General features: G+C 41.4%; 1 protein-coding gene across 1 annotated transcript; it reads left to right on the forward strand.

The window, feature by feature from the left end:
• Window positions 1–1,338: 1,338 nt before the first annotated feature.
• Window positions 1,339–26,289, forward strand: LOC126298033 (uncharacterized). The gene is made up of 3 exons (XM_049989354.1): window positions 1,339–1,569; window positions 25,292–25,576; window positions 25,882–26,289. Exons 1-3 carry the CDS (start codon window positions 1,465–1,467, stop codon window positions 26,287–26,289), a joined length of 798 nt encoding a protein of 265 aa, XP_049845311.1. The 5' UTR covers window positions 1,339–1,464.

Here is a 26,289-nt window from a genome sequence, read left to right on the forward strand (position 1 = left end):
CGTAACAGATATTGTTTACAAAGGCTTTCCAACTACACCTAAAGATATGCGAGAGAGAATTGTCAGAGCATGTGCTTCGATAAGTTGCGATGTGATAAGGAATACCATTCAACCCATGATAAGAAGAGTGCAGCACCACATTGATACCAATGGCCATCACTTCGTACACCTTCTGAAAATGGACGTTCATGCCACCTTTCTGACCTTCGTTGAGCTTCACAACCTTACTATTACACATAATTGGATTCGTCTCGATAGCCGTTATCAGAAAAAAAGTACCAAACTACAGCATCCCATTTTTAAAAAAAGAAAAAAACGAAGTTGACCTTCAGATCTCTGAAGCGACCCCTCCAAGAAACAAAAAACCAACGTCATATTATGGCTCCCGTTGCCCAATACAACTTTTGTCCCACCTACTTTTCAACTCCTATCACACTTTCTGAGTTATCCCAGGTGGCAGTAGTTAGTGACTCACCCCGTATATTTCTATATACGTGACAGCTGCATAAAAGCAATATAAATACAATGACTTACCGGTAGCTACAGCATGCAGAAGAGTTAATGAATGTTGTCGCTTGGTAAGTGAGCTGAAAAGTGGTTGTCACTTTATTGTACATCATGTTGTCACATTCCTTGAAGAAAATTACGACAAAGAAAATTTTTATTCTCGTTTTCTAGCTTTATAAATCTTTTCGTTAAAGAGAATAATTCATTCAGGGATCAATGTTCGACATATTCACAGTTTTCGGTAAGTCATATGTCTGCTCGATATATGGCTTGTGTATGCTACGGTCGTATGTATCGTAAGTAGTCAGTCCAATGAAGGCAACCTCCAAAAGCAGTTGCTGAAGAGGCCCTTACATTTTATGTCGTCATGCAGTCACACACACACACACACACACACGGAAGCGACTTACAGAAAGGGACACTGTTTACCCTTCTGACATACCTCGTAATCCTATTCTCTACATCCTTTCCTTAGTTATTTCAAAATGGTTCAAATGGCTCTAAGCACAATGGGACTTAACATCTGAGGTCATCAGTCTCCTAGACTTATAACTATTTCAACCCAACTAACCTAAAGACATCACACACATCCATACCAGAGGCAGGATTGGAACCCGCGACCGTAGCAGCAGCGCGGTTCCAGACTGAAGCGCCTAGAACCGTTCGGCCACAACTGCCGGCTCTTCGTTATTTCACAATGATGTAGCGGAAGTAATAAAACACGAAATTTCGTGAAACTATCCTCACGAAGCAGTCATACAAAAGAAACTAAAACGTACGTTTTTTCTCTGTACATACATTCCAGATTCCACTGACAAGATCGGAAGAACTGCTGGCCAGAGAATCAGAGTGTGCAGCTTGCCGCCGGAACCACAGGCAGCGGGAGAAGAGCGCTGTCGTGAGAACTAACTAAGCTCTATCACCAGGCCAGTCTCTTTTGTGCGCTATATTTGAACAATGCGAGTTAAAACAATTATGTTCTTCAGCATAGCCTTATGGCTGATAATAACCAACTGTAATTTTGTCCATCATCTGAAAGACCACGTGAAAACAGAGTTGGAGGTAAGTAACTTCGTGTCTATTTGCTAATAATCTAGTTGTTGGCACTAGCGGTATGTGAACTTCCTTCTTTTATGTATAAAAGTCTAAAACTGAAGATGAGGAATAAGACGACCTGTACTTTTACATTATAACTACGTGGTCGGGAGGATGTCTATATTTGCACGGTTTCTAAACATTTTTCATGGTAGTACGTCTGAGGATGACCTGAATTAATCAGCATTTTATAGAAACATTACACAGCAATCTTCGTATAACTCCTTATTTAAAGAATGTAAAAGTTTCCTATGACTAACATTCTGTAGTTAAGTAATGTAGAAGCTCTTTCCCCTTCGCTTAACACGTGATATCTCAAATCCAATAAATATACAAAAAAGGGTGAAAAACTTCACACGATTCATATTATTTTTTTACTCTGGCAGACTTGAATTTTGAGGTGCCCTACTGTTCATAGTAGCCGAAGCGTTAGTATTTCGTTTTGAATCTCACTATTACTTATAAACTGTTCAAAAATTTATCTCCTGTACATGTCTGCTGTAGTTCATGGGGTTGGATTCATGAGGAATGAGAAATGAACGAAAGAAACAAAATCAATGGAACTAAAAAAATAACGTTAGTGTGAATTAAAAATTAAACTATAACAAAAAGGATTACCAGTTCTAACATTCACATCTATATATATCTGTGAAATCAAAATCCGCTCTTGTGTAAATTTTAATACCTTGATGCTCAACCCAGCGCATACTAGATTCTTGGACGCTCCTGGTCACACTGTCCATACGGTAGCTGAAGCGTTGTTGCTGAAGTCTGTCTCCCGCGACGAAGACGGCCCTTCTGAGGTTAGCTAGTGTCTAGCGAAGCAGCGCAAGTTTCTACTTATCCCAAGCATACTCACTCGGGTTCGTGTTAGCATATGTGATAGGCATTCCCTTCAATGGATCCCTGCCACCTGAAGAAGATATTCACGAGATGGGCACGTATGCTCCTGTATTATCGTCTTGAAAAACTAATCGATTAACGAAGTGTTGGCTGTAGCTGTAAACTACATTTTACAAATTAACTGAAGAGTAATTTTCTTGTATAGCTGTCATTTTCTCCATTGCGACGCAGAAGTTTAATATTGGGCTCACGGGTGTCTCTGTAATAGCGCAAAACCGTGGCACCCTGTGACGTCATTCTCGGACTCGGCGATGCTTCATGCAGGAAGCTGTCGACACATGCGAAAAAAAAAAAAAAAGCCAAGAGCTTAGAAGTTCATATGACGTGTAAGGTGGGTTAATAATGCCACACAGGCAATAAATTCCACCTCACTTCTGCCCTTCGCCATTGTGTACGTGCCATGTGGGAAGGTCGCCATCCCCCCCCCCCCCCTCAATCAAATTCTCGCCCCTTCTGTTGAGCCTCTGGGATGGTGGCTAACGCTGAAATAGCGCCGTTTTCCTGTGAGTGGCGAGGAAAACATTGCAGACACACCGCCGCTCAGAATCTATACAAAAAGGCCTCAGCAGGTGGAAAAGGGGCGTTAATGAAACCACTCCTTCCCCTGGGGCGTTTATTTATCCACATTTCGCAGTCGAAAGCGACCCTCTGTCAAAAGTCTTTATACAGAACAGATCATTTCAACAAGCTCTTCCGTCCGTTCGAGAAAGTCAGGTATGTCAATAGAAAGTGGCTCGTCCAGAAAAAGTTTTCACACTGCAAATGTGTGTCCACTGATTCGAAACTTCATGGCAGATTAAAACAATGTGCTGGACAGTGATTCGAAAATGGGACCTTTGACTTTCGCTGGCACGTACTCTACCAATTGACCACCCAAGCACGGCTTGCGATCCACCCTCACAAATTTACTTCCGCCAGCACCTCTTTTCCTACCTTCCAAATTTACAGAAGTTCTCCTGCATTTCATGTGGGACTAGTACTCATGGAAAAAAAGATTTTTCAGAGACATGGCTTAGACGTATCTTAGGGGAGTGTTTTTAGTATTAATATTTGTTTTATGTTTGTTTGTTAATGGAGATTATGTCCATTGGATTAATCTGAGGACGATCAAAGTTTTTCCTCTACCTTTCCTTTATTATTATTTATTTCTTTTTTATGATTAACACCTATAGCAAGAACAGCAGAGATAAACCAATCGACCAACGCACTTTAGTCTAAACTGATAAAGAAATAGTGTCTGGATAGGTTGTATCATATTAGCAATCCCGTGGAAGTAACAGGCCACACTTGGCGCAGGACACACGTGTCACGTTTTACCACTGACCAGCTCTGCTCACACTAGGAGACGATAGGAGAGATGTTCAACAACAGCCAATGGCAACGAATGTAAGTGACGAATTATATTACAAAACTGAAAATATTCATTGGTATAAACAATCAGTGTGTCTGTCGGTATATCACCCATTATCTACAAGTAGTTCTTCAATTCACTATAACATCAAATAAAGCAGGTATGTAACCAGAAATAAAAAAGCAGGTGTGTAATGAGCTGGATTAGGTAAAAACCGAAGAGAAAGACGGTTAATATCGATCCAGTACAGTTATCCGATTTACAACTGTTCGGGTGACAAGGCGATCCGTGCTTCTCCCAGTAACTACTCCTAACCCACCAACAGTCCGCCATCACGGTACTGAAATATTTGCAACCCGTTTTCATTTTCTTGCATTTTCTACAGTCCCGCTAAATGTAATCTGGTCAGCTATCAAGTTTGATTTTATGTAGGCAGTCATCAGCTGGTACAACACTACGGCATTCAGTGTGATTATGTTCATAATAGTAGTTGAACAGGGCCAGTGCCACCCACGGAGGAATCAGACGATGAAGCACCCAAGATCAGGATATAGGCCTAACTGATACCCTGCCCATGCCTTGTGGGCAAATGTGTGCAGTAAATTCTATGTCCCGATGTAACCTGAGACCCATCACATTTCAAGATTAACTTCCCCCCCCCCCCCCCTCCCCCAAAAAAAAATCCCTCAAGGTGACCGACCGACTGTGGGGATAGAGAGACCAAAATCAAATTTAAACTGCCCCCTCTAGGCGAATAGGATGACATAAAAATGACACTCAATCAAGGTCCCCTCCTTCTTGGTTCGTGCATTATAGTGGAAGGATGATCCTGAAGTGCTAGTGGCAGAGATCAGCCACAGCTTCTGGAACTGCAGTTGACGTGTATCCTCCACCCAGTCTTCTACATGAAATATCTGAGTGTGACATGCTGTTGGCCTACTTAAAAATGATGAAAAATAGTATCTTAATTTGTGATCTAAAAGTATATAAGACATTACTGTGTGTGACTAAAATACTGCAGAAATTGGGAGGGATGTGTTGTCTATTGGCTGAATTATTGTAATTTAATGACTTAGGGTATTTTCTGTAAACAGTCCTATGTATGAACCCCACCCATCGCTGTTTAAAATTTTAGGGTAATTTGTTAAATTTTTTGGTCGATTTCTCCACTAATATTACAAGTACCAACTTTTCGAGATTGCAGTTCAAAGACATAAGTGAAAACGAGACATTTTAATATTTAACAGTTACCATGGTGCATTGTTCAAACAAACTTATTGCTATATAATAAGTCTACATTGCACTGTAAGGAAATTGTGCCTGCATTATTTATGTGAAATGTCATATAATGCTAAGAAAATAGGATTTGCTGTAAGGACTCCAGCATATGATCACCTCCCACTGATAGTTACAATGTTGGTGTAATCTGTAACATTTTTTATTGATTTTCTCCCGCTTTTCAAGATCATCAACCAAAGATACATTTAATATTTGACTTTATATGTTTAAGGATTGCAAACAGTGTCATACTTTAAGAAATACACAGATAGCTCAATTTAAACAATTACCACAGTGCAACATTGTAACAAATACACTGATATTCCATGTTAAACAATAAGCACACTGCAACAAAAATGCGTTTACTATATGCCAATTCTACATTTCAATGTAAGAAATTTATCCTTGTATTATTAATAGGTTAAAAATAATGAAATCGCTATCAGGATGCCTTGGAGAGTTCTGGATTATGAGGTAACGACAGGGAATCGGCGTAGGAGGTTTCCTACAGACGAGACATCGCTAAAAATTCTACTGTAAACGATTTCCAGCACTTTTGCTGCTACCACCACCTCAGGCAATGGATAGGAATGGTTGAGGAATGCACTTTAATTAAAACGAGCTGAATATCTTACTTAATCCAGTCCTTAATTTCGTGCAACCTCTGTTCTACCCAGCCGTGCTGTAATGCACTGCCTCACCACAGAGCTGTCCAGGGTCAGATCACTAAAACTGCCTCCAGCGTGTTCTTGCCACAAGCATGTGATGAGTCCAACATCTGTGAGGGCCGTCAGTCAAATTGCTGAAAATTTCCCACAGATGATAGATAACAAACAGCAGGCTGTAACCCACAGAGCCCAGTAATCATATGTGGCGCCCCCTCATAGGAGAATAAAGGGCCACTCGAGATAAGAACTCAACTTGTCAACATAGCACGCAGCTTGCCTCAAAGCGATCTAATACACTCCTGGAAATTGAAATAAGAACACCGTGAATTCATTGTCCCAGGAAGGGGAAACTTTATTGACACATTCCTGGGGTCAGATATATCACATGATCACACTGACAGAACCACAGGCACATAGACACAGGCAACAGAGCATGCACAATGTCGGCACTAGTACAGTGTATATCCACCTTTCGCAGCAATGCAGGCTGCTATTCTCCCATGGAGACGATCGTAGCGATGCTGGATGTAGTCCTGTGGAACAGCTTGCCGTGCCATTTCCACCTGGCGCCTCAGTTGGACCAGCGTTCGTGCTGGACGTGCAGACCGCGTGAGACGACGCTTCATCCAGTCCCAAACATGCTCAATGGGGGACAGATCCGGAGATCTTGCTGGCCATGGTAGTTGACTTACACCTTCTAGAGCACGTTGGGTGGCACGGGATACATGCGGACGTGCATTGTCCTGTTGGAACAGCAGGTTCCCTTGCCGGTCTAGGAATGGTAGAACGATGGGTTCGATGACGGTTTGGATGTACCGTGCACTATTCAGTGTCCCCTCGACGATCACCAGAGGTGTACGGCCAGTGTAGGAGATCGCTCCCCACACCATGATGCCGGGTGTTGGCCCTGTGTGCCTCGGTCGTATGCAGTCCTGATTGTGGCGCTCACCTGCACGGCGCCAAACACGCATACGACCATCATTGGCACCAAGGCAGAAGTGACTCTCATCGCTGAAGACGACACGTCTCCATTCGTCCCTCCATTCACGCCTGTCGCGACACCACTGGAGGCGGGCTGCACGATGTTGGGGCGTGAGCGGAAGACGGCCTAACGGTGTGCGGGACCGTAGCCTAGCTTCATGGAGACGGTTGCGAATGGTCCTCGCCGATTCCCCAGGAGCAACAGTGTCCCTAATTTGCTGGGAAGTGGCGGTGCGGTCCCCTACGGCACTGCGTAGGATCCTACGGTCTTGGTGTGCATCCGTGCGTCGCTGCCGTCCGGTCCCAGGTCGACGGGCACGTGCACCTTCCGCCGACCACTGGCGACAACATCGATGTACTGTGGAGACCTCACGCCCCACGTGTTAAGCAATTCGGCGGTACGTCCACCCGGCCTCCCGCATGCCCACTATACGCTCTCGCTCAAAGTCCGTCAACTGCACATACGGTTCACGTCCACGCTGTCGCGGCAGGCTACCAGTGTTAAAGACTCTGATGGAGCTCCGTATGCCACGGCAAACTGGCTGACACTGACGGCGGCGGTGCACAAATGCTGCGCAGCTAGCGCCATTCGACGGCCAACACCGCGGTTCCTGGTGTGTCCGCTGTGCCGTGCGTGTGATCATTGCTTGTACAGCCCTCTCGCAGTGTCCGGAGCAATTATGGTGGGTCTGACACACCGGTGTTAATGTGTTCTTTTTTCCATTTCCAGGAGTGTATATTTGTATTACATGTCTCTCTAATTCTTGAGGATATTTCCAGTAATGAGTCGTTATTAACAATCAATCACCTGGACATCTTATTACCAGTAGCAAATGTCTGCTGTAGAGTAATAATTCTTATGTCCGCTGTAAAATATACTAAAAGCCATTATTCTCTGATGGCTGACACTGTATCTTCGGAAGCATCCAGGCCCTAGCGGACATTATTATGTATTCCTCTGCACGCTGCGAGGTTCGTGGGTGGATACAGGGGCGAGGAACAGACGCTGTTTGTGAACAGAGGATTCAGATATTAGTTTATTCTACATCTAATATAAAATAGTAGAAATAATTCATAACTTTGTTGCTGAAGTGGGACCGCCAGTCGCTAACAGCAAATCTGAGTGTAGAAATATATGCGGACACCAAAGATTTATAAATCTCACTCTTTAATACAATGCCTATTCAGAAAATGTCGAGCCCTGGCCACTATGCAAGTCTGTAAACGTTATTCAATTTCCAACCACACAAACAGGGGTCAGTGTATAAATGTTCGAATTTAAATACACCCACCGCTGGAGCTCTGTCGAGTGAATGCTAGCATCTCATAGGCAGAGACGTAATCGTTAGTGACAGAGCCACTGTGCCACAGTGGCGGCTGTCAGAAACGCAGTGGTGTAACTGGCGGTGTGCGTATTTGAAAGTGCGGCCGACCGGGTGACAGCCAGAGCCGCAAACATTAGATGAGACATTACGAAGGATACGATGTAAGACAAGGGGTGAAAATTTGCTTTCCAGTGCTTCCCTGTATTGTGCTGGACGAATGTGGTGAAACGTTTATAGCATTCCACAGATGGAGCACCATACTCTCAACCGGATCAAAGCAACCTGGACGCCCACCACTATATTAACAACAGGAGATACAACGTATCCTTCATAAGAGCCTTCAGATGAATTTCCTCAGGTGCTTCGATGTATGTATTAAATTTTGTGTTTTGCGATTTGTAGCTGGAGTCGGCCAAAAAAATACTGATCATTGCGCATTAAATGCTACTTGAAGTGTCAACGGCAAGTATCGGCTTGCTCTCCGTTACAAACATAAGTGTTTTAAAGCTGAATTTTACGGGGTAATTTGATACAGATGTCGCAGATTTGCCAATTTAGATATTCGTTTAATAGCAATGTATTAACACGGACATAGAAAACATTGCAAAGTCGTTATCTATCTACGTCAGCTTTCCAGTTCGATACTCCTTGAAAAATGTCTCCCTAAGCGTATTCCTCATTTTTAACCTTCGCATTCCTTAGTATAACATCTTAGAACACTTCACTTTTTTTAAGTATTACTTTCTAGCAGTTACTAGGATGTTATGGCTGATAGAGTGCTATGAGAAGTTTTGAGGTGAGTGAGATGATTGCCAAACTGTGATGTTAAAGTACAGAAATAGTAGCAGTGTATATCTCAATGAAAAGGGTTTTTTAATGGTGAAAATATAGGGGAAGGGAAACTGACAGTTCTCCAGAGGCGTGATCAAGTAAGTGTCACTGCTGAACCTGTAATTACACTGAAGATCCAAAGAAAGAGGTATAGGCATGTGTATTCAAATACAGAGATACATAAACAGGCAGAATACGGCTCTGTGGTCGGCAATGCCTATATAAGACAACAAGTGTCTGGCGCAGTTACCTCGGTTACTGCTACTACAATGGCAGGTTATCGAGATTTAAGTGAGTCTGAACATGGTGTTACAGTCGGCGCACGAGCGATGGGACACAGCATCTCTTAGATAGAGATGAAGTGGGGATTTTCCCGTACAACCATTTCATTAGTGTACCGTGAATATCAGGAATATGGTAAAACAACAAATCTGCGACATCGCTGCGGCCAGAAAACGATGCTTCAAGAACGTGCGAGCCATTCAACGGAACATGATCGATATGGACTTTCGGAGCCGAAGGCCCACTCATATACTCTTGAAGAGTACAGGACACAAAACTTTACGCCTCGCCTGGGCCGTTCAACACCGACATTGGACTGTTGATGCCTGGAAACGTGTTGCCTGGTCGGACGAGTCCGTTTCAAATTGTATCGAGCGAATGGACGTGTACGGGTATGGTGACAACCTCATGAATCGATGGATTCTGCATATCAGCAGGAGACTGTTCATGCTGGAGGAGGCTCTGTAATGGTGTGGGGCCTGTGCAGTTGAAGTGATACGGCACCCCTGATGCGTCTAGGTACGACTCTTGACGGATGACAAGTACTTAAGAGTCATGTCTGATCACTAGCGTCCAATCATGGCTATAGTGTATTCCGACGGACTTGGGCAATGCGACGCCTCACACGTCCAGCATTGCTACATAGTGGCTCCAGGAACACTCTTCAGAGCTTAAACACTTCCGCTGGCCACCAGACTCCCCAGACATGAACATTATTCAGCATATCTGGGATGTCTTGGAACGTGCTGTTCAGAAGTGATTTCCACCCCCTCCTACTTTTGCAGGTTTGTGGAAAGCCCTGCAGGATTCATGGTGTCAGTTACCTCCAGCACTACTTCAGACATTAGTCGAGTCCATTCCACGTCGTGTTGCGGCACTTCTGCGTGCTCACGGCGGCCCTACGCGATATTAGGCAGCTGTACCAGTTTCTTTGGCTCTTCAGTGTATAAGTGGCTTAGGTTCTTATTGTTGTCACATATTATTCTTCTCTGGTATGTGAAATTCTAATTTTAGTGTGTCATCGTTCTTTGGAGAGACGAGTCAAACTATTACATTTGACCTTGGACTTCCACTGTTCCTTAAAGCACCACCCAAAAGCTACTTGCAGATCACCATAAACAGAAGATTTTTTTAGAATGTCTTTGTTTTGGCGCGGTAGAGAATAAGGAACAAATATTTGAATAGAAAAGCTATTAATTTTTGGTATACAGTTATGTACAGCAAGCAAATCTATGTTTTTAATTACATAAAACTTCAGTTTCAACTTATAATTGGAATATATCTGCGAATCATCGAAATCTTTCTCCAAAAAGTAATATGAGAAATGCAAGGCAGGTATACTACCGGATTCTAATGCGAATCACATTTTTCCTATAAAGTATTTCAATTTATGGCTTTAACAATTAGGTCTGTTCCTTCTTGTAGTTTTCGTAGCCAAGAGCTTTTCTGAATTTTAATGTTGCCTCTTATTTCGTGCATAATACTACTGTTAAAACATTCTACATCAGCCTTGGTGTTTGTTGGCAGCTCTACCACCCCCATTCTTGTATAATTTACTTATAAAACTATAGTCTCCAACTTTTGCAAACGAATCGCCAGTAAATGTAGTTATTCCGTCATTTTGTAACTCATGAAAGGCTATTGTGCTGCAAGAAGCATATAGTCTGTTCTGACACACTTTGATAATGAGTAACTATCCTTCCTAAGCTGACTGAAGTGGGGGTAGGAGCCTACAAAAAAATTGTGTATCCTTTAGTATGGTAGTCATTCACTGATCCATTCACTTCTGCAAGCACTCTAACGTTTGGACTTTCTCTATCGGTATTGGTAGTAAATGCCAATATTTTGTAGACGCCATCTGAATGCAGAGTTTTTCTTGTTTAAAGTAACAAGCGTGCCTTACATGTAGATCTACAATAACTTCTTATTTTTCCAGTATCAGGTTATGTTCTTCTTATGTGGCAAGTGTTTTCACCATAATAATACACTCCAGTTTTCGTTTTTTTAATGCGACCTCTTTCCATTCCAGTTTTCTTTTTCACATGCGTAACACATTAACTGTACTTTAGGAGTTGAATTTCTGTAATAAGGTGTTGTTTCAGTTTGTTTGATTTATTTTTCCTTTTCCCTTAATGTTTGTAGAATAACGTTATTCATCGTAATTAGACCTAATTTCTCAACATCTACATTTGATGGTATAGCAGAGAACTACGTCTTAGTTTGAGAAAAATATGTTTTCTTCGCATTTAATATATAACACACATAAAGTTGTTTTTGTAGTTTGTATTAAAAACCTCCAGCTAATTTAGAGAATTACAACTATAGGCAGACAGAACGTAGTTTATAACCTTTTCTTGATCATGACTGGAAGATATACCAGTCAACTTTAGTGCACCTTATTACCGCCCACCGCCCCTCCGTGTAGACAAACTGAAAAAAAAATCTTTAATAGAGAAAGGTTTAAATCTCCTCAACACATTCCTTCTTTTAGGTATTATCTGTCTCGATATAGGATTTATATTCAAGATATATCACTTTAACAAGGTGCTGGACAGAGAAAAATTTGTTTCCCAGCTTTAATATTGCAGTTATGTATAATACCTATGTCGTCTGTGTTGAACTCTGGGTTAACCAAGGCCGTCTACACTGTGCCTATCAGCTCCATTTTCTAGCAGATTATCGTACCAATTGCAATATGTACAACTGCCAGAATCCTTTCTTAGTAGAGTACTGGTGTGTGTTGCTGCCTGCCCCCATTACCAAATGTCCCATTAAAACTGCAGTCTTCTGAGGCATTTCCCCCTTCCCCACACCACCATTTCCATTCTTCTCATTCAGAAATGAAATTTGCTTATAACAAAGAGCCATTACTCTAGCCGGCAAATTGAGTCGGATGTGTAACATAAATTTCCACGAAGAGATAGTGTAAAATACAACTGTCAGTCCCTTGACTTTAATAGAGTATTTCTGAGTGGTACGGCCTCCTGTCATTAACACAATGTTCCAGTAAAACTTATATTCTATGGCATATACACACCCACCTTCCATCCTCCTCATTTCCAGTTCCTACTGGCTTATGAAGAGTAGCCCATACTCCACAAGAGCAATGGAGTCTCATCTGTAACATAGATCCCCACATAGTTTGCAGTCAAATGATGAATACTGTAGGCAGACAGGGCATAGTTTATAACCTTCAAGCCGGCCTGTTTGTCTGTAAGGTGTTTTTCTACACATGTCAAACCTACTTTGTTCTTATTACCCCAATAGAAAAAATTTTAGAACAACACTGGCCCTACTTACATATGTTTCATACTCGAAATCGTTGGTAGGTAATGATTTAAATTGTTTTTCTTAAGGCCTGTGGAGCAACATATTTTATATTAACCAATCCCAATACGATAACATCTATATTTGATGGTATCATGGAGAAAATTTAATGTGACTCTTATGTAAAATACATATGTCGTCTTTTTCGGAGCCTGAATTATGATTTACACCACCATCCGGTGTGTATCGCACAAAGTTCAGTGAAGTTAGTTTGATAAATACTGTTTGTCAGCATTTAGGACATTTAGAAAACGTTTCCACAGGATGAAAAACACAGTTTGTTCCATACATAGAAATCGTAGCTTATGTTACGGTAATGCCATGATCATTAGCCAAGGAAAATAATTGCTTGCAATAACTTTACCAGTTTTCTGACAGACATTCTCATGCACGCAGATGGCGTGGTTTCCTGTTACGTAGAAACACACATCCAGTTTGTTAAATATCAACATCCGTAAAGTAATTATCATCCAAACGAAGCTCATATAGTAGTCAAGGCTTTTGATCTATTAGAATATGCATTTTAAAGTCAGCGAGTTACGCTTTATGTGACACAGGCAAAGGACTGATGTAGTATTGCCCACATACAGGGAAACATGGCAGCTTCGTCCTGATACCATGGCTCTGGAATGCCCCATCTGTCCACTATTAAAGCCCTTATATGTGGTGTCATCCCTCACCCGTATCTAAACACTCACATCAAAATCGTACAGGTTTTTTTCTACAAACCATTGTAGGACGGGAACAAGGAATTATAATTGCTATGATAATCAGATTTTTTTCCATGCAGTACACCCCGATACAGCATCAAGTCGCTACTAGTGTGGAGGAGTGTGCAGCACAAGCTGCCTCTGGCGTCGCATTTATATATTGCGATGGACATGTTGACAGATGATACATACCCGAATGTCTTACCAGTAACGTGAAGAAACAGATTTTTCTCATTGTGGGATACTGTTCTCCGCAATAGCGTCACTTATAGATATGGTTGAATTAGGGTCGATTCCCACGAATAATTTTGTGACAAAATCTTAAAGAAACGGAATAAATGTATTGAATAGTATTAAACCATGCCCTATTAAACAAATTCATCTCCTAAGTACACTCTATGTGGTTTGTGTACGAAAACGAGAACTGGAAATGGAAAAGATCGGACTGAAATAGCAATAACAGTCGCGTATGCATAAGGTGGAAACATTTGCTATGAAGAACGAATATAAACTGGCACTGGAAAAGTATGAAAGTATTGAGAAGTGTAGGCAAGGCTCATAGTAATTTAAACATAGTGTAGGGAAAAATCTGGATACGAATGAGGCATACATCAGATCGATATTTACCGTAAACACCGATGGAAAGTGGTCTTAAGTTGGAGTGGTTGCAGAAATTAGTAGATCAATAGACGTTTATTATATGAAAGGATACACATAAAATGTAATCATCCTCTCCGATTTATATTAGTTTAGGAAGGATGCCTACATTGTATTTAAATGTAGCAGACTGGGCGATGTGTACTTTGCAACTGAAGAGCCTAATACCGATTTAAACAGTGATACACAAACTACGTTTAACGGGAATTTGGCCATTTTTTTGCAAAAGTTGCATATTTAAACTTTCTCTGGAGAGGGGGAGGGGGGGGGGCGGTGAAAGAATTGCCCACACACACCCAGGAAAAAGTGAAATGTCTTAGCGGTAGTGTAATGCTGGATTATAAGAGCAAAAACTAAAATTCGTCATTGCTCTCAGATAGATGAATTGCAAGAAGGAACAGAGCCAATTTTTAAAGCCATAAAAAAGACATTTGCAGGAAAAAAATTAGATACATGTCAGAATTCGAGAACCTGCCAGCTTTGTATTTGGCAAATTACTGGGTTGAGAAATTAATTTGACGATTAACATGTACATGATAAAGTTTTTGCATTGACGTATTTGCTTTCATAGTTGCCACACTGCCCAAAAGAAAAAAACCCTGGAAGGTCTCCTGCTTACGGTAATCAACATGTGTGTCTGAGATGGTGACGTGGAACAGTAGTGGTACGTCAGTTCTTAGAGTCGTATATGTTTGTTTGACTCGTCTCTGTGAAACACGACGTCATAGTAAAAAAGGAATTACTTCTACGTGGGAAGAGTAATCTGTGACCGGAATGGAAACTAAGTATTATACAATTAAAGCTTGACGATTGTGAGAAGTTTGATCACTGCTCTGGAGAGTACTTAATCTCTCTCCCCCTAAATTCCCTCCATTAAAAAACTATTGTCTTTGAGGCATACAGTGTTTCTATTTTTTATATCACAATTTGGCTATCGTCTCATGAAGTACTCGACTTGTACATGACGGAGGGTACTTGATACCTCAAACCTCTACACAACATGTTGCCAGCCATAATATTCGAGTAACTACAAGAAAGAAACCTATTAAAGGAAACGTGGAGTATTGTAAGTTGTTATACTAAGAAATGCGAAGGTGATAAACGAGGAATACGAGTAGCTGGACGTTGTGCGAGAATCTAAATGGGAAGCTGACACGGATATATTAGTACTTTTCTATGTTTGAGTACCGGCTTTTCTTCAAGTTTTAATGTTTCCTTTAATGCATACCGATGAAACGAATTTCTTACTATACGAATTTGGGACCTCTGTATCAAATGACTTTGTAAAATTCCGTTTTGAAGTCACTGTGTTTGTAATGGGAAGCACACCGACACTTTCTGTCGACACTGGGACCAGATTTAAGAAATGAGGATCAGGATTTGCTTCGGTCCATACCAGCTACAAACTGCAAATTACCAAATTGCAAATATGTACCGAAACAATTGATAAAATCCATCTGTCAAATATTACAAGGAATACACTGTATCTTCGTCTGCTAAGACAAGGCTAGATGTCCGTATCCTTTTCATCATATAGCGAATGGTGCAAAATTTCATGGCAGTACCAAACCTCCAAAAATGTTTCTCAGTGTAGTGACGAGTCCGTAGAAAGCAGGATAGGAGACATACAGTACAACTGGTCGTTCCTTTGCGTTTCTTGGATTACCTTAATGAATGGCAGTTAAGATTTCCCTCTACCTGTTCTCCATAGATCTCTGGTTGATGTTTTTCCCTCGAAGCAATGTGTTTAGCACACTGGATTTTCTAGAAAATGCACGCAGGGGTATCAGTGATTATAAGTGGAAGTGCGAGTGGCTAATATACTTGAGATAAGTCCTGGGAGGCCATTACTGTGCATTTATCAGAGATCACCGTAAATCAGTTTGTAGTGAAGTAGTTGAAACAATTTATCGTAGAAAGTTACTAAAATAAGAGAGCGTGGTTAAGCCGACTAGTACAGAAAACAGACTCGGATTACATACTGTCGCCGACTAGTGCAGCGGAACAGGATCTGAGTACTCCCCATCGCTGACTGGCAAGATCCGCGCGTACCCGAAATCTCTTGCATAGTTCGTAAGACGTCCTAGCTCTTCGTACACTGTCGATAGCTTAATAATATTCGTTTGTTCACTCTTTTAATTGGTTCACTGTGTAGTGGTATTGTCCGCATTAACGCTCTGGTGACACATGAGTGCCTCCTGTTATTTACTGTGTCTAAAGCGGACTTTGGGAACTGATATGTAAGAAAGAAAATGCCTAAATGCATGTGTTTCCTTACGCATAGATAGCCAAGCAAGATACTTTATCATGACTCGCCTAGCTGCAATGACTTATTGTTGCGCCATGTCAGCTCTCCTTTATCGGTGCCTGTGTTGGAAAATAACTTCTCACTTCCTGCAGATGTATGTCGCAGTGCCAGTTACGGGAGCGTACTACAATGGCGTACTGAAAACCAATGCCTCCGAATTTGTATTTGAAATCTCTTATAGATTTTTTAAAATAAAACAAACCTTAATAACAGTCTACATATTTTTTCTTTGTGGTTACATGCTTGTAGTCCTCTACCGCTAGACGGCTTCGAACTAAAGCGTGTTACATGGCAGTGTGTAACGTTACCTACGTTGGCGCGTGAGAAACAGCGTGCCGCAATCGAGTTTCGAACTCGCGGAGTTCGTCCACATATGGGGTACACTCTCCTTCAGCATGACAATGGCTGCGACAGGCACTGCGACATCTGTAACAATCGGACGTCCTGGGTTCATGTCAGTAGCATTACATGCCTCCTCATCACTCTCGTTATGCTCACACTGTTCGAAAAAAGCTCCTGGAACTTCAAAATCAGATTCTCTAATTTTCCTTTTACAAATCTGTTATTCTTTATAAATTCATTTAGTAACTCATACTTAACAATTTGATAATCTGTTTCATTAAAATTCTTACTGGCATTTTCTTTCTGTTAGATATTTTCATCTTTACTGGACTCCCATTGAAATTATTCACTCGTCGTCTTCACGTAACATCGATTTTGCACCTTGTAGCAAAGACAATTAATATTTGAAAACTTTGTATTGTTTATTTTACCATTTATCTTCACGGTCATACTGCCCTCCTCAAAACTTAAGTCAGCATGGTGCAGCAATAGATCCTTTGCTGTAATAAAACTGCGACCTTGATCTTGTACCAGCATGTCAATAATTCTCCACATAGGCTGTCTGTTCCTTGTGGGGACTTCGCCCAGCAAGATGCAATGAAAGAATGAAACAGTACCGATATAAGCGACTGAGAATATGAGAACAAAGAATAGTGACTAACTCTCCTGTTTATTTAGTCTTTGCGAACAGACGGTCAGGTGTATGTTGGTTCGGCTCAAGAGCCAAAAAAAAAAAAAAAAAATCACTGTTTATGCCATGTACAGACCATATCGTTAATGGAGTCGTGCGCGGGAACAGTAGACTTAAAGCTAACCACGCCCACAAAAAGCCAGTTCGTTGATTTGAGTGTAATAGAGCATTGGAGTTTCATTGTAACCACATACCGTAATCCGTGCAACAGCCATGTATGTGTACTAATCGGTCCATAATCGATGGTGTCGTTTCAGACGAATCCGTTCGTGCCACGAAGCTGGGCTCAACCGGTTGAAATCCTTGTCGCATAGGCTGGGCTTGCTTCCGTGCCGTGCTGATGCAGTGAGTTGTCTACCGCCGTTCCTGGACACATCTTGATACTGCATAGACAGAGTTTTCGTGATATGATGTTTAATCCAAGTCATACGATTCAATTGCCGTCTTTTCAACCACATCACCTGAAGACTTGGTTTCCGTTGGTCGAACTCATTTTGTAGTGTTATGGTACTGAGGATGACATTCGGAAATTTGTAGCCTTGCTGTGCAACCTTTCCAGTCACGATCTCATCATCAGTGACATTCTACAGGCACCGCCACCTACTGGGAAACTGAAGCAGCAGAAATATTGTTTCTACAACGCCTGATGAAGACACCTGAACAACAACTTTTACAAGTATATTTGAAGAACACAACGAGAATCTTTCTCGTAAAATACTGTGCTATGGGCATTTTGGTTGCTTATGCTTCCAATGTCATTCAGTCAGTGTTAATCATGAGAGAATGTGACACTGCAGAAAACAGGTTGTTTGTCGAACAGGTTAGAAAAAATTCCACAACACCATGGCGCTGCAGTCGCTTCCCACAATGCTTAGCACTTGCTAACCTTGGATATGGGGGCTGTCACAATAGCTCCACACGGAGTCTGCTGTCTGTGCAGCGACCAGCACTTCCGACAGCACACGAAGAGGGACACTGACCGTCGACGATATGGGGGCCTGACAAAACAGCTCCACACGAAGTCTGCTGTCTGCGCAGCGACAAGCACTTCCGACAGCACACGAAGAGGGCCACCGACCGTCGACTTCACCTTCAGTTGACCCCATCGTTTTGTGTGCCATGGCTTCAACGCACCTGCAGATGTGCTAGTACCACATATGCTTTGGAGAGAAGAGCGCAACTACTCCCTTCTATGCAATTACCCAAACTTAGTGGGTGGTTCGCCGTAGGTGCACCAGACTGCACTTGACGAAGAAGCTGTTATTATGCCACTTGGGTTGTATGAGTGCCTTTTCTTTCCTTTTGGCCTAAAAATGCCGCACCGGCATGGCAGCGTTTTATTGATGATATTTTAAGACTTTTTCTTTTTGTTATTTGTGCTTCAATGAAATTTTGATCTTTTCGCCAAATGAAGAAGACCACAAGACACACCTCCTTTCTTTGATTCTTCAGTTTCTCTCGGCGTATTTGTTGCTCGAACAGTCCACGGACATACTGCCGGTTCATAGTGTCCAACGTTTACAATATTTGGGCAATCAGACATGTCGCCATCGTTAGGTGCGCTGACGAACTAAGCTCCTGAGGCTGGGCGACCGATTTAAATCCCCTCCCCCCGCGGGCCGCCAGATACCAAATTCCCTGTGAGTGTGGGAAGACTTATATCGGACAAACAGTACGCACCATCGAAGATCGTTGCCCAGAACATCAAAGGCACACTCGACTGAAATATCCAAATAAGTCGGCGGTAGCAGAGCACTGTTTGTCCGAGAAACACGAGATGGATTATGAGCGTACCAAGATCCTGGCTCAGACCTCTAAGTACTGGAACAGCGTTATAAGGGAGGCTATCGAAATTCGCACCAGGGAAGATCTTATCAACCGAGACTGCGGCTACAATCTCAGCAAGGCTTGGGACCCGGCATTGAATGTAATTAAGAAGACTCTCAGCAAGAAGTACGAACTGGCGACCAGAGCGGACGTAGCAAGCTCTTCGACGCTACGACAGATTCCGACGACCACGTCTTCGGGACCGCCAGCGCGCTGGCGCAGACAGTGAAGACAGCTGCCCGTGGGGGGAGGGGATTTAAATCGGCCGCCCGACCTCAGGAGCTCAGTTCGTCAGGGCACCTGACGATGGCGACATGTCTGATCGCAGAAATATTGTGCCCGTTGGACACTATGAACCGGCAGTACACCCGTGGACAGTTAGAACCTTCTTTCTTTGTTTGATACCCTCAACTGTCACGGCATTGAGATCGATACGGAAAAGTGCCACCTCCACCAGGAGTCACTCAAATTCCTAGGGCACATGGTTAATGCAATAGGGATCTGACCCACCGCAGAAAAGACAGCACTACCTCAAGCTCTACCTCACCTGCGAACTTACAAAGAAGTAAGGCGATCTTAGGGAACCATCAACAGTAGGTAGGTTGAGGGCGTTCTGGTGTGTTTGGATCAGCGATGACATCTTCAATGATATCATGTGATTTCCCAATCCCTCCCTCCTCCCCATCTGACAAAGGGAGGAAATTCATAAAATGGTAGGAAGTTCAAATTTTGGTGGAGTTTTCCCCCACTCATATGTCACTATGGAAGCAGAGCTGTTGTCGTAAGTAAAAACTGGCGGGTAATTAAGAATCCCAGGTGGCGATGCAACATAGAGACAACGGATACTGGTGCAGCTCTATAACGCCAGAATCCGAGATGATGGATCCTAGATACTGGTGCAGTCTTAATATGACATCAAAATCCAATATGACTGACCTGGAATACTAGTGAAGGTGTAGGATGTTAAGAGGCGAAGATGCTAGGACAAAGGAAAGTAACTTAACCTGTAGAGACGTGTAAGATTTTGAGCCCCTCTGAACACCATGAAACCATAGGGACTGGGGAGTTAAATTTCAGGGATTATAGAGGTGCGTCATTTTCGTGTTAAGTTAACATAGAAAAGGAGGAGTTGTAGCATAAGTAAAACTTCAAAAATATTGAAACAAGTAATTTTCGTGTTGACGAGAATCTACAAAAGTGTCTTTGTGAGTTGTTACTGCAGAATACTTCTTTGATAACTGTAAGAGTCTATAGATCCTTCCTGCTGTTTATGAGAAATGTAGATGCATTATTGAGCTATCTGTCAGACAGGAAGAAACAGTAAGTAGCTTGTGGAGATTTCGATGTAGATATCTAAAAAGATACAGATAAGAAAAATGAACTAGAATTATTATTTGGGTTTTTCAATCTAATTTCCGTAGTCAGTTTTCCATCTCGTATTCAGGAAAATCATATGATACTGACTGATAATATTTTATAGACAGTGCTCAGGCTAAAAAACTAATGTCTACCCAACTGCCAATATACTATCTGATCACGATGCGTAACTAATGGAAATAAACAGTATGGCACCTTACAATCCTGAGGCAAGTTCACACAAAAAAATGAGGCTTACTGATGAGAACATGATACAATGTTTTAAGAGTAAACTAAAAGTGGTGGTACCATATGAGGTATATTTAGAGAGAGATGAGAATGACAAATTCAATTTATAGCATGATAAATTTGTGTGAACATTTGAAAGTTTCTTTCTTAAAAAATTATTCAGAAGATCCATTAAAAAAACAAGTAAGCTGTGCATACTTAAGGGAAGTAAATCTCATATAAGAGGAAGAGTGATATTAATGTAAGAGCGAGTAAGTCAAGGTCAGACATTAGTTACAACTACAAGAAGTACTGCAGTATTTTAAGGCAAATCATTAAAATGTTCAGAAGTATGCATGTCCAGACAGAAATAAATCATGCAGATAATAAGATTAAAACTATATGTGACATTGTCAGATACGACACAGGACAGCCAGTCAGTGTAAACTAAATGAGAATGTTGTGAGTGACAATTCACAAGTTGCAAGTACTTTTAACGATAACTTCGTAAAAGTAGCAGCAAATATAGGATTAAATGGTTCAGTTGAAGAAGCGAGAGACTATACTAAAAACGTCACTTCATGTACATCTACACCTGCTCAGACACTCGGTAGGCCACCGTATGGTGCGGGGTCGAGAATTTGAAGCAACAAGAAAAAGCACCAACATCCGTCACTGCAATTAATACAGTTATAGAAGTTCTAAGAAGCAAAATTTCTACATCTACATATATAGTATGCCAGCCACCAAGCGGTGTGTGGCGGAGGGCACTATTCGTGGTAAAGCCATATTCCCCCCTCCCCCCCCCTTTGTTCCATTCGCCGATGGCGCGAGGGAAAAACGGCTATCTGAACGTCTCAGTCCGAGCTCTAATTTCCGTTATCTTTCAAATGGCTCAAATGGCTCTGAGCACTATGGGACTTAACATCTATGGCCATCAGTCCCCTATAACTTAGAACTACTGAAACCTAACTAACCTAAGGACAACACACAACACCCAGCCATCACGAGGCAGAGAAAATCCCTGACCCCGCCGGGAATCGAACCCGGGAACCCGGGCGCGGGAAGCGAGAACGCTACCGCACGACCGCGAGATGCAGGCCCGTTATCTTTGAATGGTGATCATTGCGCGATATGAAATTTGGTGGTAATAATATATGCTCTACATCCTAGACGAAGATCGAATTTTGGAATTTAGTGAGCAGCCCCTACCGTTTAGCGCGTCGTCTGTCTGCAAGTGTGCCCCACTTCAAACATTCGTGTGGGGCTGATGGAAATTCAAAGAGAATTCTGTAAATTTGTTTCAGCTTAACAAGTAATGTCCTTAGCGATATATGCAATTCATCACTGGCACAAGGATTTGTTCCAGACAGATTAAATTATACAACTGTTAAACCACTTCAAAGGAAAGGTGATAAGACAGATTTAAACAATTATAGTCCATTTCCGATACTGACATCTTTTTTCAAAATATTCGAAGAAGTAATGTACTCAAGAGTAGTCACACAGTTAAGTGGAAACAGTGTACTTAGTGTATCACAGTTTGAATTCCAGAAGGGTTGCTCAACTGAGAACGGTATTTATATACTCACTCATCAAATAGTACAAGCCTTAAATTATGAAATATTGCAAGTTGATGCATTTTGTAACCCTTCTGAGGTTTTTGATTCTGTAAAACGTGTTACTATCTTAGAAAAACTCAGCCTGTTTGAATCACACTTAATGAAAGGAATGCAAACCAAATTTTTGGGTTCACATACTGATCAAAACTTGAACTGGAAGAAGCATGAAGTTCAGCTACTTTTGTTCTTCAAATAACTGCTGATCTTGGAAACAAACATATCAGCCTCCTGAGATATTTTCCATATTTTCACTCAATAATATCTTACAGGATAATTTTCATGAGTAACTCATCACTGAGAAAGAAAGTATTGATTGCACAAAAGCAAGCAGTAAGAAAAATATGTGGAGCTCATCCAAATACATTATGTAGATAGCTCATCAAGGAGATAGACATTTTAACTTTTCGAGCACCAAACATATAGTCTCTATTTAAATTCATCACAATCTGACGACAACAGAGATGTCCATACCTATAACAATAGAAGGAAAAATAATCTTTATTACCCATTGTCAAAGCTGTCATTGTCTCAGAAAAAAGTTCTTTTGCGGCAACCAAGCTTTTTGATAATTTGGCCAATAACATAAAATGTATCACAGATAGAAATGCAAGTTTTAAATCTAATTTAAAATCATTTTTCCTGAGGAACTCCTTCTATTCCATGAAGAATTTCTGCTTAAAATCTGATAACCAGTAAAAAATTAAGTGCAGTGGCATAAGTAGGACTAATAATAACACGTTCATTAATGTTAAGGCTTATCATGTATATATATACTGAAAGTGACTTGTTCCACACCATTTCAATGAAAGGATTGTTCAAATGATCTATAGAACATGTATTTACATGCTTTTTTGGTTGATGATTTTGAGAAGTGGAAGAAAGTCGGTCAAAAATGTGACAGATTACCCCCAAATTGTAAATAGTGCTTACAGAAAATACTATGACACCGTTAAATTACAGTAATTCAGCCAACAGAGCAATGTTCTTCTTTGATTTTCAAGCAACATTTTAGTAACACAGTTTAATACCATAGTGTCTTACATAATTTTAGGCCACACATTTGCCATCACTTTACACAGTGTATCACCCCTGTCCCACAACTCACACGGTAGTTGGTGGAGGGAGCCATTTAATTGTAGCTCCAGAGGTGGTGGCTGGTCTCTGGTGATGGTACTTAGTGATGAACCTATTAGTACAGTGCACAAACCAAGTATGGTAAGACTCAGACAATAGCACTAGAGACAGAAGGGTAATGGAAATGGATGGGAAGTTTGATTTCCCATCGTTTGTAAATCGTCCTAGTGGCCTAGATCCATGGTGCAAGGTCGACATTGCTTTTGGTCCTTGTATGCCCACAGCAGATGTGTGACTTTGGATTTGGGGGGGGGGGGGGGCTTGTTCACACGTGATGGGTATCAGATTGCTTTGTAACCCTGAATTCACCGCAGACAGTTGCTCTCGATGTGAGAGTTGGTTACTAGGCCTCGCCTTCCGATGCCTACCTCTGGTAGAACTGGCCCTGTTCCACTACTAACGATTTTCTATTCTTTACATGTACCATAGTGACTAGTAGTTTTGGCTCTATGTGCATATGGGGGAAATTAATGAAGATTACTGAGAACAAGCTGAGTTTATACCTTCTGCTACTTGTTGCTGGTTGCGTACGTCACTGCAGTTCATTTTCAGTTTGCTCTCCACGTCGACAGACTGTGAGCAAAAGATAACTATTTTATCTGGCTTCTTTTTTCTTATTGTGATCCAACCCTTATCTTCTGCGCCGACTTCTCATTCTTTAAAATGATATCCACGGCCGTTGTACTACACTTGCGACACTCCAACGCCATTGACTACTTCTCACGGAGTGTCATCATCTCCTCTCTGGCATCCCATGAACAGTTGTCTGCACGATGGATTCTAGTAAACCAGGTTGATGTACCAGTTTTACTCGTATAGAAGTGAACACTTCTATCGAATACTTATAACGGCACTAGCTTCAATCCTTGTCCAACACTCCATCAATCAGTTACATAGATATTTGTTTTGCCTAAGTGAGCAGAAAGGCAATTTCCGCTTGTGGTAATAATACTGAGCAGTTGTTTTACGAGTCCCAGATATTGTTTATTACAAAAATGGTACCCGTCTTGACCAAGTCTGGGAACCGTGATTCTTTGGATTAATTACCTGTATTTTTCTGCCAGCTGTGGCATTTGTTTATTTTACGTTTAATTTAACATTGCAACGCGTTTCGCATATGCATTGCTCATTGACAGCAGTTTATGCATACTGGTATTACTTAAGGAAAAATATTCTCGGTCTACATTAAGTTAGAAGTGTTTTGTTCACTTGTTCTGCTGCTGGAATGTCTGCAAGGGCTGTTGGAATGATATCATTAATTAATGTAATACTAAACTTTCACTACTTCTACCGCAGGGGAACTCTTCTTCCATTATCAGTGACTACAACAATACTTCGTTGATGGTAGTTGATACAGACTCCACTCGGCACATGGAGTACAGTCACAACAATGGGGACAGACAGTCTCTTCTACAACTATGTCTCAAGTTGTTACAAATAGTGCTAAGCCTGTCTAATACAACTGTGAAAGGACTTGTAGATACAATTACCTTTGGCAACACGAGTGTGGCTGTAACCCCTGAGGAAACTCAGTTTCCGAATACTGGAAAGAACGCTAAAAGAAAGGTGGCTAATTCAGTCATAACTGTGATTTTGACTTGTATTATAATACTGATAGTAAGAATTACCCCATAGTTAAGAGACATAATAAGCGAGCTCTTTCTCTCATAATAACGCTCAAGGAATATAAATGTTTGCAAAACTACTAAAACTGTGCGAAAGAGGGAAGTGACTGATGTCTTTTCCTATGATAATATGTAGTGTATTTTGACATATAACTGACAGGTTTGTTATCAAAATGTTATTAATGCTGTCGTAATGACATCCTTAATTAAAGTAACACTGCACCATCACTACTTCTATTGCAGGGGCCATCCTCTTCCACTACCATAGGATACAACAATGATTCAGTGGCGTTAGTTGATGAAGACCCTACTCAGTGCCCGAAGTTCGGTCTCAGTAATGGAGAAACAACGAAGGTAGCTCTACCAGTGTCTACTACGACCACGTCCGAAGCCGTTACAGGAGTGACAAGCCAGTCGAATACAACTCAGGAAGGACTTCCTGATGTTGTTACCTTTGGTGACACAAGTGTGGCTGTAATCTCCCAGGAAATTAAAACTCCGAACCCTCTAGAGAAATGCAATAAACAGGTAACACTTTCTACCTTAATTGACATTCTAATTTGTGTCACAATGCTGATAGTAGGAATTATTCTGCACGCATGAAGGCATTGCAGACTAGGAATTCTGTCATAATAAAGTGGGCAGCGTAAATACGTCCCTAAGCCTACAAAAGCTATTCGGAAGAGTGCAGTGTCTCTCTTGATTTCTTTTTCTAATAAAATTATGTAGTGTATTTTGGCATATAATTGAAAGTTTTTCTATTAAAATGTAATTAGTGTTGTTTTAATTACGCTTTAGTTGAAGTATTACTACACTACAATATCTTTTTGTAGGGGAGGTTGTCTTCCACCTCCATTCGCTACAGCAATGCTTCGTTGATGGTAGTCGATGAAGACCCCACTCACCCAGAGTCCAGTCACAGATTCGGGATATCAACAGAAGTAGAGCAGCCAACCTCTCCAGCGATCATGTCTGAAGTTGTTCCAGAGGTGTCAAGCCAGCCTAATACAACTCCAGAAGTTCTTATAAATGCCACTTCCTTTGGCACTACAAGTGTGACTGCTTCCATCGACAAAAACAAATTTTCGAACCCAGGAGAGACGGATAAAGACCCAGTGAAACCTTCTATCGTAGTTACCATTCTGATCTGTATTTTCATACTTATAGGTGGAATGCTCTTCATATATATTAGAAGTCGTAGCAGACCTGCAGTTACTATTACAATACGCCCTGATCCATAA

This window comes from Schistocerca gregaria, chromosome X (assembly GCF_023897955.1).
Source record: "Schistocerca gregaria isolate iqSchGreg1 chromosome X, iqSchGreg1.2, whole genome shotgun sequence".
Taxonomy (NCBI): Eukaryota; Metazoa; Arthropoda; class Insecta; order Orthoptera; family Acrididae; genus Schistocerca; species Schistocerca gregaria.